At 38.1% G+C, this 14,258-nt stretch overlaps 1 protein-coding gene across 1 annotated transcript; it reads right to left on the bottom strand.

Moving 5' to 3' along the window:
• Positions 1 to 526: 526 nt before the first annotated feature.
• On the bottom strand, positions 527 to 12,460 carry LOC131158227 (TBC domain-containing protein C1952.17c-like). Its single transcript, XM_058112949.1, has 9 exons — positions 11,964 to 12,460; positions 11,622 to 11,714; positions 3,105 to 3,209; positions 2,814 to 2,963; positions 2,627 to 2,725; positions 2,369 to 2,497; positions 1,809 to 1,988; positions 1,399 to 1,515; positions 527 to 862 (listed from the first exon to the last, which is right to left on the bottom strand). The coding sequence occupies exons 1-9, from the start codon at positions 12,315 to 12,317 to the stop codon at positions 683 to 685; spliced, it is 1,407 nt and encodes a 468-aa protein (XP_057968932.1). The 5' UTR covers positions 12,318 to 12,460; the 3' UTR covers positions 527 to 682.
• Positions 12,461 to 14,258: the final 1,798 nt, after the last annotated feature.

Raw genomic sequence — 14,258 nt, 5'->3', positions numbered from 1 at the left:
ACATATTTATACTACCAGTTCATTGTTCACTTAGGTCCAAGGAAGCCAGCAATCAATGGTCTGCGTCACCAAGTTTGGATTCGAGAGTACGGTTATGCAAATGGAATATATCAACATTTCTTTATACCCATCCAACGGATGATACCTAATTAGACTAAAGATTACATTCAAAACTGGCCAATCAAAACTTTAGTTTTTTTGTTTATTTATTTACCTGGCCTTCAAATATTAGATAGTCCTACAAAAGATAGAAATTATCCTCACCTCAGTACCTCAAAAGCGTGCCAAGAATACAATTTTCGGCAATCCTTTTAAGGATTATTTATTCAATACTTTTCCTTCGTTTTTTTTTTTTTTTTTTAAATTACACTGATTACCTGACCTTTATTTTCAAGAAGACTTGCATAAAACAAAGACTTCCTGCCTTCAACCCTCAAAGGCATGCAAAGACATAGCCTTTAAGAATTAAAGGAAAATTCATTACGATTTTTCAAACAATAGTCCAACGAGGTAAACAAAGACAAGATTTCGATCACTTAAAACTTTTTTTGAAATATTAACCCTGCCAAGGTTCAAAGCAAACTCAAAGGAGCAAAATTCAAGTTCATGGTTACAATTTACAAATCATAGGAAGAGACATTTGCATGGAAGTCCTTAAGAATGATTGCAGTGAATTGAATTTTTACATGGATAAACTGAAGGATGACAAGTCGGGGCTGAGATCCCTTGCTACTCTGAGAAGATGTTCTATGTTGATTTCTGGGTAGTGCTGGAGCAGCTTTAGATTGGCAACAAAATCTCCACTCAATAGTCTGCTTTTCACACACAAAAGCATTGCACAGCACACTCGTAGAAGCATTTCCTGCTCACCCCCAAATAAATCACCATTAATTCAGAGTGATGCAAGTGACTTCATCCATGTTTGGGTGTTTGGAATGATTTGGATTTGAGTCATTTTGGATTAGAATTAAGATGCAATACAAATTATTGAGCTTTGAATAAATCTACGTAAGTTTGAATCAGAGAGGATGAAATATATACTCTCAAAACTCAGTACAACTTTGTATTGCTATTGTATTTCTGTTTGCATTGCATTTTATTTAGATTCTCAGAAATTCAAATCTAAGGTTGCGTTTGGGAATGTGGATTTCAGGCTTTGGACTTAGATTCGTGTAGATTTGGACAAAATTTAGTATAAATTTGTATTGTGCTTCTTCGAAATCTACATAAACCTTAAACAAGGTCCGAAGAGTCTAAGCTTCCAAACATGCGGTAAGGTACCAACTCCAAACTCCCAAACATGTAATATGAGGATTGAGTTACTGAGAGAAGGTTGGCAAGAACAATTCTATTATCTAACTGGCCGATTAGTGAGGAGAGAGAGAGAGAGTGAGAGACCTGAACACCATAAGGATTGCTTAAAAGGGAATCCCAAATTCTCATGATGGAATTGATGTTAAATTCTTGAGTAAGCAGCAGGGTGATCCACCTGAATGCATAGTAGTGCGGTTTGACCTGCTCAGGAGGATAGTGGTATTAGCTTCCCTCTCATAATAGACACTAGACAGCACATATAACGTCAAGCAAAATATTTCAACTACAAAGGATTAGCAAGCATATAACAATTGTCAGTTTAGATCTCAAAATGAGGATTGTTTTGGGACCTCAACCAGAAAGCATGAATGTAAGGTATGAAACGAAATCAAAATTTGAAGAAAGATCAATTGATAAATTTAATTTGATTCCATTTGATTCAATTTTGTTCCTATATATCAAACATATAGTTATAGTTCAAATCCATTAGCAACCTTAGTTGTGAATTCAAGATGCCGCCACAATTCCTCGTCATTGGCCTTCAATAGCTCCATCAAGTGCGAAAGTGTAGAATGGATACCCACAGAACTATTATCCAATTGTTGACAGAAGTGATCCACAGAGTCACTCAGGAGTCTAACAAAACAAGAAAAACTATCAGCTTCAGCATTTGCCTGCACAATGAAACCCAAATAAATAACTTTGCCAGTCATTTTGGGATTAGTTTAAGAAACTATATTGCTAAACATAAGTACTTCAACTTTTACACTCAAAGAATGTGCTCAGAGTATTGAAGAAAACTAGGGAACTTAGTGAAATGAATGCCTTCTATTGAATGGAACTTATTGGCAATGGCCAAAGAAAAGCAAAATCATTATGAAATTTGACCCAGAAATTATACTATATGCCTTACACTTAACCAATTATTGGGACCCTGACAGGACATTATACAGAGCTACACAAGATGCCAAAAACATTCTCAAGCTAAAGATGAGTGAGAGAAACAGAGAGAAATTTGAAATAAAATAACCACTATGTATGAAAAATCCCTTACAGCAGCTTGCTCATCAGTGTCCATACTAAATACATAGTATATTGGTGCCAAGACCTCGTTCATGCCTTGCACATAACGGATTACAGGATTGAGCTTCGCAAACAGAAGAAGAATATTTCTCATTGCTTCCTGTAGATAGAAACAGATATGGATCGTTGCATGAAGCAGTCACCATGTCAAAAGCTGCAAAATTTGGTCTAAAAATCACTTAGAATAAAACTCAAAATGAACACGAGAAAGGGGGAGGAGCAGGGATACCCTGTTCTTTCTGCTTGATGATGAATCCCCTGAGAAGAATTTTATATCTGGGTGTGTGCGTTGCAAATCACGGTCAATCTGCTCTGCAATCTCTGTATCCTAGAAACATAGGTGTCTGTTGTAATAAACATTAGTGGAACGTAATGAAGACATTCAAAATGAACTACAAAATGGCAAGGACACGTACCTTGAAGTATCGATGCCAAACACTAGCTTTTCCAAGGCTTAGTGGATGATCTTCATGAGAAATTTCCTGCCGCTTAAGCAGCCCATCAACGTCACTGTCAGCATGCTGCTCATTAGAACTCAGTACTTCCTTCTTCCTTGTGAATTCTGTCTGTCTAGATTAAATATTTTGTTTAGTGCATGTAAGGTACCATTGTGTAAAATAATGGATGTAGATCTAGTAAAGCAAAAGAAAATTGAACTGTGACAAAAATTCATCCAGTGACAAAATTCTCGGTTAGCAACATCTTACAGGACTCAGAAGAAGCTCCTCTTTTAGCTTAGCATATTTTGAACGATTCACAGTCAACTCTCCATCCCATAACTCATGACAGGCAGGCAAATAACCCAAAAGCAGCTGCTCATGTGCAACAGGTAAGGACAATAAATACCCAATTCAAATGAGCATCATAAGTAAACAACTAGAGCGATCTCATCAACGAAGTAATTGAATATTCTGACATGCAGACTATAGATCAAAGTCGCTGTGAAGTTGACTTCTTCAACATCGAGGAATTTGGCTTACAGTAGCTGCTGTAAACATTGCACAATTCCAGTGAAAAATTAAACGATAGCTCCTAGATTGCTAAGTTGCAACATGGAGCCAAGGTGATCTCATAAAGTTCTTGCCATATGTAATGTGGTATATTAAGTTGCAAAATGTTCACTAAGACTGTTATTAACTAAGAACTATGAAGGATTGGAAATAAGAATCGCATTGTTCACTACGCTTGTTATTAACTTAGAACTATGAAGTACCAAAAATAAGAATTGCATGATAAGAGAATTGTTGAAAAATGTTTTCCAAGCAACAAGTAGAAATATTAATTATAATAGAGGAGAAAATTATAACTTTTCATCATAGTAAGATTTCTAACCTCCCCACACCCCCTTCCTGATGTTCTATGGTATGATAGTTTGGGTGAGGACAGTGTCATTATTGTTGTAATATGGATCGAAAAATAAAGATGCACAGCGGAAATAAACACAAGAAGTAATTAACACAACCAGGAAAAAAAAAAACAACAACAACACGATTTACGTGGTTTGGCAAAGCCAACATCCACAGAAGCAATGGTACACAAATTTCACTATGGAAATCACAATGTACACAGTACACTTCTCAAATGATCACAAACACTTCAATATATGCTCAAAATAACATATATAGAAGTTCTTCGGAGGTTTCCCCCCGTTTTCCCAACCTCCCAACGTTCAAAAATTCAAAATTCAGAAAAACTGCTCGCAGCCCAGGCGCCTTTCGTCGACAAGTACAGGGCTTCGTCGATGATCCACAAAAGAGACTTTGTCGACGAGAACAGACTTTCGTCGACGAATCCAAAAGTTTGAGATTTCCTGCTCTCAATATTTTCTCGTCAACGAATTTCAGAGCCTTTGTCTACAAACCGTTGTTGTCCCCTCGTTGACGAACACAGGGCAGTCGTCAACGATCTCTGTTGTGCTGCCCCTTCATGTTTTTCCCTCTTCCTTCTTTGCTTACAAAAACCAAAGTATAAGAGTCACAAACAACAATCTCCACCTTGGCGATTATACGCCCCTTAGGAGAATCTTGAAAAACATGAACTACTGCATCTTGAACTTGAAAACGCTTGGTTGGGTATGTCTCCCTTCTAACACTTGGAGACATGGAGTAAGTCCAAACAATGCTTGAATTTCTCTGAAGTAACCGATTTCTTCAAAATATCCGCTGCATTTTTAGACGTGTGAACTTTCTCCAACACAAGTTCACTCGAAGCAATCAATTCTCGAACCTTGTGGAACCTCACATCAATGTGCTTGGTTCTAGCATGGTATATCTGATTTTTCACCAAATAAATAACACTCTGAGTATCACAATGTAGCACCACACCATCTTGCTGTAACCCCAACTCTCTAACTAAACCAGTAAGCCATAAAGGTTCCTTTGCAGCTTTGGCAACTGCCGTATATTCCGCCTCAGTCATAGATAATGCTACCAGAGACTGTACCATGGATCTCCAACATACCGGTCCTCCTACAAGGGTAAACACATATCCCGTTGTAGACCTTCTGTCATCCATATTTGCTACATAATCTGCATCAACAAATCTCATAACTGAAGGACAACCTTGTTGCTTGCCGAACATGATGCCATATCCCGATGTACCCTGCAAGTATCTGAGTATCCATTTTACAGCTTTTCAATACTGCCTTCCTGGATTAGAGAGAAACTTACTTACCATGATCACCGCATGAGCCAAATTTGGCCTCGTACATAGCATGACATACATCAAACTCCCCATAGCACTAGCATAGGGGACCTTTGACATGTCCCAGATTTCCTCATCCAAACTTGAGCAATCTGTAGTAGACAACTTAAAATGATTCGCTAGAGGTGTACTCACTGGTCTTGCATCAACCATGCTAACCCTTTCAAACACCTTATGCACATAACCACTCTAAGATAGTCATAATCTCCCTACAGTCCTGTCTCGGCGAATCTCCATCCAAAGTATTTTCTTGACTGAACCAAGATCCTTCATGTCAAATTCCTTATGCAACAGGTCCTTTAACTGATTCACCTCAGTTAAATCTCTTACAGCTATCAACATATGATGACATACAATAACAAGAAAATAAGTGAGCCATCATCAAGTTTGTTCTCATATACGCAGCAGTCATACTCACACCTTTTGTAACCAATTTTGATCATGTAGGAATCAAACCGTTTATACCATTACCTTGGAGACTGTTTCAGCCCATAAAGAGATTTCTTCAATCTGCAAACTAAATTTTCTTTTCCCAGTTCAAAGAATCCTTCTGGCTGTACCATATAGATTTGTTCCTCCAAGTCACCAAGAAGAAACGCCATCTTCACATCCATTTGTTCCAAATAAAGATCATAATGAGCTACTAACCCCAACACAATTCTGATAGAAGTATGTCGGACCACTGGAAAAAAGATCTCATCATAATCTATCCCCTTCTTCTGTGAGTATCCTTTTGCCACCAACCATGCCTTGAACTATTCACCTTCCTTTTCTGATATTGCTTCCTTCTTCCCGTACACCCATTTGCACCCAATCTATCTTTTCCAATCTAGAAGCTCCACCAACTCCCAAGTTTGATTTTTACGTAGTGACTTCATTTCCTCAATCATTACTCCCACCCATCTATCTTTCTCCTAGCCGTGCACTGCCTCTTGAAATGTAGTTGGATTGTTGTAACAAGTAAGGAAAGCATAAGATACTAACTCTTCAAAACTACACCTTGGCGGAGGCCGAATAGTGCGTCTGGATCTTCTTAACAGAATATTATCGACTTGCTGGCTTTCGAAGCTAAAGCTCCCTGCAACAACGGGACCATGATCATTTCCGTTGCCCTGAACTTCCAACTCCACCTGCACGATATGTTCATCACTGCCCCAGCTTTCTGACTCTTGTTTCTGTTCATCACATTCTTGAGTACGCTTCACCATAGCCTTCTCAGCAAAAACTACATCTCTACTGATCACCACCTTGTTTGTCACTGGATCCAATAGCTTGTACCCCTTTACACCTATTGGATACCCCAAAAAGATGCTACGACGAGACTTTGGGTCAAACTTAGACCTCTCCTCACTAGACATGTGGACATAGACTAGACACTCGAATACTTTCAATTCGGAATAGTCTGCTGCATTTCCCGTCCATACCTCTTCCGCCACTTTACCCTCTAGCGACACTCTTGGTGATCTGTTTACCAGAAAACAAGTCATACTAACTGCCTCAGCCCAAAATTTTTCGGGTAGCCCTGCATTCAATCTGAGACACCTAGCCCTATCAGCAAGAGTCCGGTTCATCCATTCTATCACACCATTTTATTGAGGTGTCCGGCAAACTGTAAAATGTCTCTTGATGCCTTGGTCCGCACAAAACTCCATAAACCGAGAATTTGCGTACTCAATCCCATTATCCGACCTTAAGTATTTGATTCTCCTCCCTATCAAGATTTCCACTTCAGCCTTCCAAATCTTAAACTTGTCAAACGTACTAGATTTGTGACGTATGAAGTAAACTCAAACCTTCCGTGAGTAATCATCAATGAAACTCACATAATACACATGTCCACCCTTTGATGCAACTCTTACCGGACCCTAAACATTTGAATGCACATAGTCAAGAATTCCTTTTGTCTTGTGAGTAGCTGATCTGAACTTTGTCCTATTCTGTTTTCCAAAAACATAAAACATGCAAAATTCCAACTAACATGATTTCAAACCTTTTAACAATTTTCTCTTGTTTAGTTATTTCACGCCATGTTCCCCCATATGCCCAAGGTGCATATGTCACAAGACGGTCTCATCTGATTCAGCATCCACAGTTGCAACTCCACCTACAACGGTAGTTCCCTGCAACGTGTAAATATTCCCATCCAGTTTCTGCCCTTTCATTACAGTCATATTACCTTTCTGTACTGTCAAGACTCCACCTTTGAACTTGTAATTGAAGCCATTACAATCCAAAGTGTCAAGAGATATCAAACTCTTTCTCAACTTAGGTATATGTCTTACATTACACAATGTTCTTACAACACCATCAATCATTTTTATCTTTACATTTCCTATGCCCACGATCTTGCAAGAAGCATCATTACCTATAAAAACTGATCCAGGATTCACTAACTTGTAAGTGCTGAACCACCCCTTGTTCGGAGTCATGTGATAAGAACATGCCGAGTCAAGTATCCAAGAGTGCGTTAAATTATCTGACTCCGCTGAAACTAGTAGAACATCACCATCTGCTAAATCTTCTTCTTGAACAACATTCACAGATTTAGAAATCCCCTCATGCTTTTCAGCATGTCCCTTCTTCCAATCCGGACACTCCGGTTTCACATGCCCCTTTTTACCACATTTATAACACCGAATTTCCTGCTTCTTCTTGGATCGATTTTGGGATTTCTGACTAGATCCATTCTTAAACTTTCCTTTGCCTCGCTCATTGCTACCCTTTACCGCAAGTCCTTCTCCTTCATCACTTATCTTCAAACTTTGATGAAAATTTAACAAAGCACTTGTTACTAGGGGTGAGCATTCGGGGAAAACCAAATTAACCGACCGAAATTGGTCGGTTCGGTTCAGTTAAAAAATTCGGTTCGGTCGGTTCGGTTATGCTTTCCAATATTTCGGTTAATCGGGTTTCAGCTCGGTTAATGGAGAATACTAATTCGATTAACCGATTAACCGATTTACGAATTAATTAAATTTTAAATATAAATTAGTAAATTAAAATTATTCACTCATTCCCTCTTATACTCTCAGTCTCACACTCTTACAGTCTCACTGCTCTCAGTCTCAGAAGTCAGAACTCGTAAGGCCCTCACTACCTTTCTCTCGCTCACCCGAGCTCGGTCCTCTGCACCACCAGGCACCATCTTCACACGATGCCTTCGTCTGTGTCCATCACCATCGCCGTCGCCGGCCATCATCACCAACACAGTCACTGCTCTCTAAAGTCGGAAGCCATCGCCATCGCCTTTCTCTCGCTCACCCGAGCTCAGTCCTCTGCACCACCAGGCACCATCTTCACGCGATGCCTTCATCTATGTCCATTGCCATCGCCGTCGCCGTCTCCGGCCATCATCACCAACACAGTCACTACTCTCTGAAGTTGGAAGCCCTCACTGAGTCACTGCCTCTCTCTCGCTCACCTGAGCTCACTGCTCCGCACCACCATCTTCACGTGATGCCATCGCCTGCACCCATTGCCATCGCCGTCACCACTGGCTAGCCATCGTCACCGGCACACAAGCTCCCTCTCATTCTCATTTTTCTTCTCTCGTGCACAGACCAGCTCACCGAGAACCACCCTCGACTCCTTATCGGCATCAAGCTCACCCGAGCTCAATCGTCTCCCTAACCACCTCTCCTCCACATCAGTTTAGAATCTGGATACTCCTTCCTGACTTCCCCCTTCCCTTGTTCTGGATACACCTTCCCGATTCCCCCTTCCCTCATTTCTCGGTTAAACTAGGTTAACCGAATTACTCGAAAAATAAATTCGGTCGGGTTCGATTCAGTGAGGCCCAATGGTTCGGTCGGTTCGGTTAACACTATTCTTTAACCAAAATTTTCGATTAATTCGGTTAATTAACCGAATTTGGCCGAACCGACCGTTTGCTCACCCCTATTTGTTACCTCTTCCAGATCAAGAGTTTCTTTTCCCTATGTAAGAGTGGTCACAAAATTTTCGTAGATATGATTCGAGGGCAAAGAATTTAACAGCATCGAAGTCTTATCATCCTCATCAAAGTTCACATCAACCCTCATCAAATCACTTATGATTTGGTTAAAAGCATTTATGTGTTGATCCAGACTTGATCTAAACCATTTTAAGCCAATATAAAAGCTACTCAAGAAAAAGTTTGTTATTGAGGGATTTAGACATGTACCGACTTTCTAAGTTTCGCCAAATAGCCGCTGGAGAATCCTCCTCCATCACCCGATAGAGAACTTCATCGGTCAAACACAAGCGTATTGTAGACGCTGCCTTTGCTTTCAAATCTACCCATGTTGTCTCATCCATTCCTTCCGGTTGAGTATCAAGCGAAGCCTTAGCCATTCCTTATTGCACAAGAATGTCCTTCACTCTCCTCTGCCATAAACCAAAGTTTCCGGTTCAATCAAATTTGACAACATCAAATCTTGCAAAAGACGATCCCGATGCCATAACAACAATCTCTCTGATACCAATTTGTTGTAATATGGATCGAAAAATAAAGATGCACAGTGGAAATAAACACAACAAGTAATTAACACAACCAGAAAAAGAACAATGACACGTTTGACATGGTTGGGCAAAGCCTACATCCACGGAAGCAATGGCACACAAATTTCACTATGGAAATCACAATGTTCACAATACACTTCTCAAATGATCACACACACTTCAATATATGCCTAGAATAACATAAATGGAAGTTCCTCGGAGGTTTCCCCCCGTTTGCCCAACCACCTAACGTTCAAAATTTCAAAATTCAAAAAAACTGCTCGCAGCCTAGGCACCTTTTGTCGATGAGTATAGGGCTTCATTGATGATCCACAGAAGAGACTTCGTCGACAAGAACAAGCTTTCATCGACGAATCCAGAAGTTTGAGATTTCCTGCTCTCGGTATTTTCTCATCAACGAACCGTTGTTGTCCCCTCGTTTACAAACACGGGGTATTCATCGACGATCTCTGCTGTGTTGCCCCTTCATGGTTTTCCCTCTTCCTTCTTTGCTTACAAAAACCAAAGTATAAGAGCCACAAACAACAATTATATTGTTGTATAACACAATATGAGGCTAATTTGGGTTTCTACATTGGCTTATACATACATACATACATATAATATATATTATGCAGACAGTCACACACTGCACACACATTCACACACGCAAACACACTCTTGTAGACACAAGGGTTTGAAACACTGAGCAGCTTTATATTGGCAATATAGAGGACATTCCTCTGGGGCTATGAAAACATAGGCACAATGATGATTTATGTAAATTTTTTTGTTCTTGTTTTCTTCTAATTTTTCTGCATTGGTGAATAATTCTAGGGTGTATTTTAGAACAAATTATAATTTATTTCTAATCCATTCTAAATGATCATAGCGTAAATGTACTCAATATGCTAGGGGGCATAAGTATTCAAATTACAAAATGACTGAGAGGTTCTTGCTCAGTTGAAGTGTGGAATTTGATATTGACGAATCTATGAATCATACATTATTTACTCTTGAATTTTATACATATGGACTGTATGTTGGCCTCCAAAGGATTGTTCCCCCCCTGGTTAATGTTGCCCTTTAGCTGTCAATAAGTTGTTGCTGGAAGTTGTTTTTATGAAGAATCCTATTATAAACTCTGGAGCTTTTAGGCGAAAGGAAGATGGAAGGATTTTAGATGACAAGCCTGAAGTACCTGCACATGCTGTCAACTTATGGAGAAAGTGAACAGTGATGTAGCCATGGATTTTTTTTTTGTTCTCTTCTTTGGGAGAGGGGGGGGGGGGGAGGATTTTAACATATTGGTTGTATGCTAGGAAAAAAAAATAGTATAAGGTTTCTATAAAAAAATTCTTGCGGGGAAAAAGGAACCCAAAATATCCAAACAGGGGTGGGCAGTGTTGGATCAACAGATTGGTCATCTGCCTGCATTCATCCACAGTCTGCACGAAGTGGAGTGAAATTCTCAATTCATGAATTCTTCAGTGGATTGAACACTGCATCTTGTCTTTTTGTTTTTTTTTTTTTCCAAAAATGCTATGGAGAGGAAATGAATTTCAAACCAGGACATTTCAAAGGAACACAATCATACTGCCATATGCTGAACAAAGGTTTCAGAAACATGTGATATTCATGAACTACGTCATATAGCATCATATGCATGCGTATGTGTGTGTGTGTGTAATGTATGAATGTCAGGACTATATTGGTCACATTTTCAGCTACCTAAAAGTAGGAGAAGTAATAAATGTAAGGATGCCCATAGCCCCAGGCTCGTTTGTTGTCTACTAGACTATTACTGCCATGAATTGTTCCTCAAAACATTGGGATTCTGCTTTTATCCTCAAAAGACGCACACATATGTTGATTCAAAAGAGTCTTGGAAGGATTTGTAGTCAATGAGAACAATATTAAACTCATTGCCAGCTTGAATGTGATTTTCATCGAACATATAGTGTGCATTAGAAGAATGAAATTGTTCAAAAATAAATATATAATGATAATAAGAACGACAACAATAACATAGTGAATGGTACCTTCCAAGCTGTCGGCCGCAAAGTTCCTCCATCAGGAAGCCCCGAACTAGCGATTCTTTGCAGCTTTTCCAAATTTATCTCTTTCTGCGATATCTATGTGACAAATAAAAATAAAAAATTAAATTGGTTCCAGAAAAACATCAAAACTGCAATTGAATGAGTTTTTTTTTTTTTTTTTCCTTTTTCAGTTTTGGGTTCTCTTTTTTGCCTTTTTAAGTTACCATTCCTCAGCAACCAAACAGAGTATAAGATTAAGCACAGCAAAATAGTAATACTTCACTGAAGCGAGGGCAAAAAAATTTAGAAGCAGAAGTACTCTGAAATTCCCAACATAGATCTCACCTCGAACTCAAGATCTGACTTCTTCTCATCGGCGGCGATGATTTCAGAGACGGAGACGGGACTGGTGACATCCTTTTCCTTGTCCAGTCTCTGCCGGACCCTCAGTACTTCCGCTTCCTCATCGATCTTATCGTCGCCATCGCTGTCCCGGTCCGACCTGAAGTACCCATTGGGCTGAAACGTCTCTAGTTCTTCGCCGGAGTCGAAGGCAGAATCGGGTGCGCTGGCTACTCCTTCGTCCCCATCTTCGAACGATCCGGCGACCAAGCTCCCGAGGCGGTCCGGGAAGGCTCGCCGGGCTTTGTCGGGGAGCTTGAGCTTACCTTTGACTTTGAGGATGGCGAGGGAGTCCATCGGGGTTGATTGAGTTGAGAATTGGGCTCGCCGAGTTGAGTGGTCTGTATCTGTCTGAAGGTTTTGGGGATGAAGAGAGAACCAAGAGGTTTGCGGTCCATGCCTCAAACTCCAAACTCTCTCTCTCTCTCACACACACACACACACACACACGTGAAGAATGGTAGTTATAGCAGTTGAACGGTAGGAAGCTAGGATTGACAACACACAGAAATAAATAAATAAATAGTGAAACCCTCTATGTTTTTTACACACACAAAAAAAAAAAATAAATAAATATCTGTCATGTGAATTTATCAATGGCACTAGTCTATTTTGTGGTATTTTAAAAGGATTTTTTTCTAGCTTAAAATTGAAAAGAAATATAAAAAAATAAAAAAATTTCCATATTTAATTATCAAAAAAATTAAGTTGTAAGCTTAGCACTGAAAAATATTTTAATTTTTATTATTTATTTTCTCAAATAAAAATTAAATTTTAGTTTATTTTTTTACTTTTTCAAAACTCATGTAAAGATTATAGAAAATAAAGGGTTTATTTAAATGTTCAAAATATTTTTTTATTTTTTATTTTTAGATTTTGTAGTAGTTATAAAAGAAATAATCTATTTTTAATTTTTTTTTAAAAAAATTACATAAGATGGTATATTGGATCATGGATTTGGGAGTTTAAACTTTTAGATTTATGGGGATTTGAAAGAAATTTAATGTATAAATATATAATCTATACAAATCAAAGTTAAAGACCCAAATTATATGCTCGCAACATACGCAAAGTAAGAGTTAGAATTTAGAAAATAGTAAAATATATATTTTTAAACTTTTCTATATAAATTTAGAAAAGAAAAAAATGAAGAAATTATTTTTTTTTCATGTTTAGTTATTAAAAAACAACAGAGAAAAAAAAAAACAAAATATATGACATACTAATGAATAAAATTTTAATTTTACATATAAATTTATAGCACTCCTTGAAACAAAACAGTCTCCTTCATTGAAGCAAGCATACTTCATGCCTTTGATTGCATTTTCAAGTGTCTTTTAAAGCAATCTTACATTCCAGAGCTTAACCCTTCTAAATAATTCTACACAACCTAGATAATTTTTATTAGCATTAAGCACAGCATATTTTGATCTTCCAACCATTAGCACCTTTAGGTCATATTTGTAACTCAGAAAATATTAGGAAAAGGAAAGGAAAATAAGGAATGAATATTTTCATGTTTTGTTATTAAGGAAAATGAGAAAGAAAATGAAAATAATGCCAAATCTATAAACAAAATTTTGATTTTACGCATCCTTGATATTTAATTTTTCCTAATTTTTAGTCATATTAAAATAAACTTTTATTTTTATAATATTATATATATATATATATATATATATAAAAGAAAAAATGAGTTTCCTCATTATTTTCGTTTCCTTTCTTTTTCCCAAACAAAATCATTAATCCAAATGAACTCTTAGAGAATTATTGTTGGGAAAGTAATAAGACAACTAGTACAATGAATAAATCTTTCCCAAAAATAAAATAAGTGACGAGCAAAAATAACCAACTAACAATAATAATAAATCACACACCACAATAGGAACACCACGATTTTTAGCGTGGAAAACCCCTCCCCAATGTGAAGGGTAAAAACCATGGGGCCTATGAGATCCAATAAAATTTTCACTATAATAGAGGCAAAAATTACAGCAGTGCAATCACCAAAAATACTCACAAACTTAGAGCAAAATGAATTCCCAAAAGAATCAGGATAAAATAAGAATGAGGGGAAGAAGTCACCCAAATGCAGTTACTATCAGTACTACAAAATCAGGTCCTCCAAAGCTCTGAAACTTATCTCCACGGTCCAGATTGAAGGTCGAAAAATTTCGAACGTGCTCTTTAAATTTTAGCAAAATCGGATTGCAAAAGACCTTCCGATCGTCGAGTTGA

Source organism: Malania oleifera, chromosome 6 (assembly GCF_029873635.1).
Source record: "Malania oleifera isolate guangnan ecotype guangnan chromosome 6, ASM2987363v1, whole genome shotgun sequence".
Taxonomy (NCBI): Eukaryota; Viridiplantae; Streptophyta; class Magnoliopsida; order Santalales; family Ximeniaceae; genus Malania; species Malania oleifera.
This window is presented reverse-complemented; position numbering and strand designations above follow the sequence as displayed.

Coding starts and splice junctions, on each gene's coding strand:
- LOC131158227 (XM_058112949.1), bottom strand. CDS start 12,317: ATGGACTCCCTCGCCATCCTCAAAGTCAAAGGTAAGCTCAAGCTCCCC. Junction 11,715..11,963: donor AGTCAGATCTTGAGTTCGAG/GTGAGATCTATG, acceptor TTTGTCACATAG/ATATCGCAGAAAGAGATAAA. Junction 863..1,398: donor GCAATCCTTATGGTGTTCAG/GTCTCTCACTCT, acceptor GGGGGTGAGCAG/GAAATGCTTCTACGAGTGTG.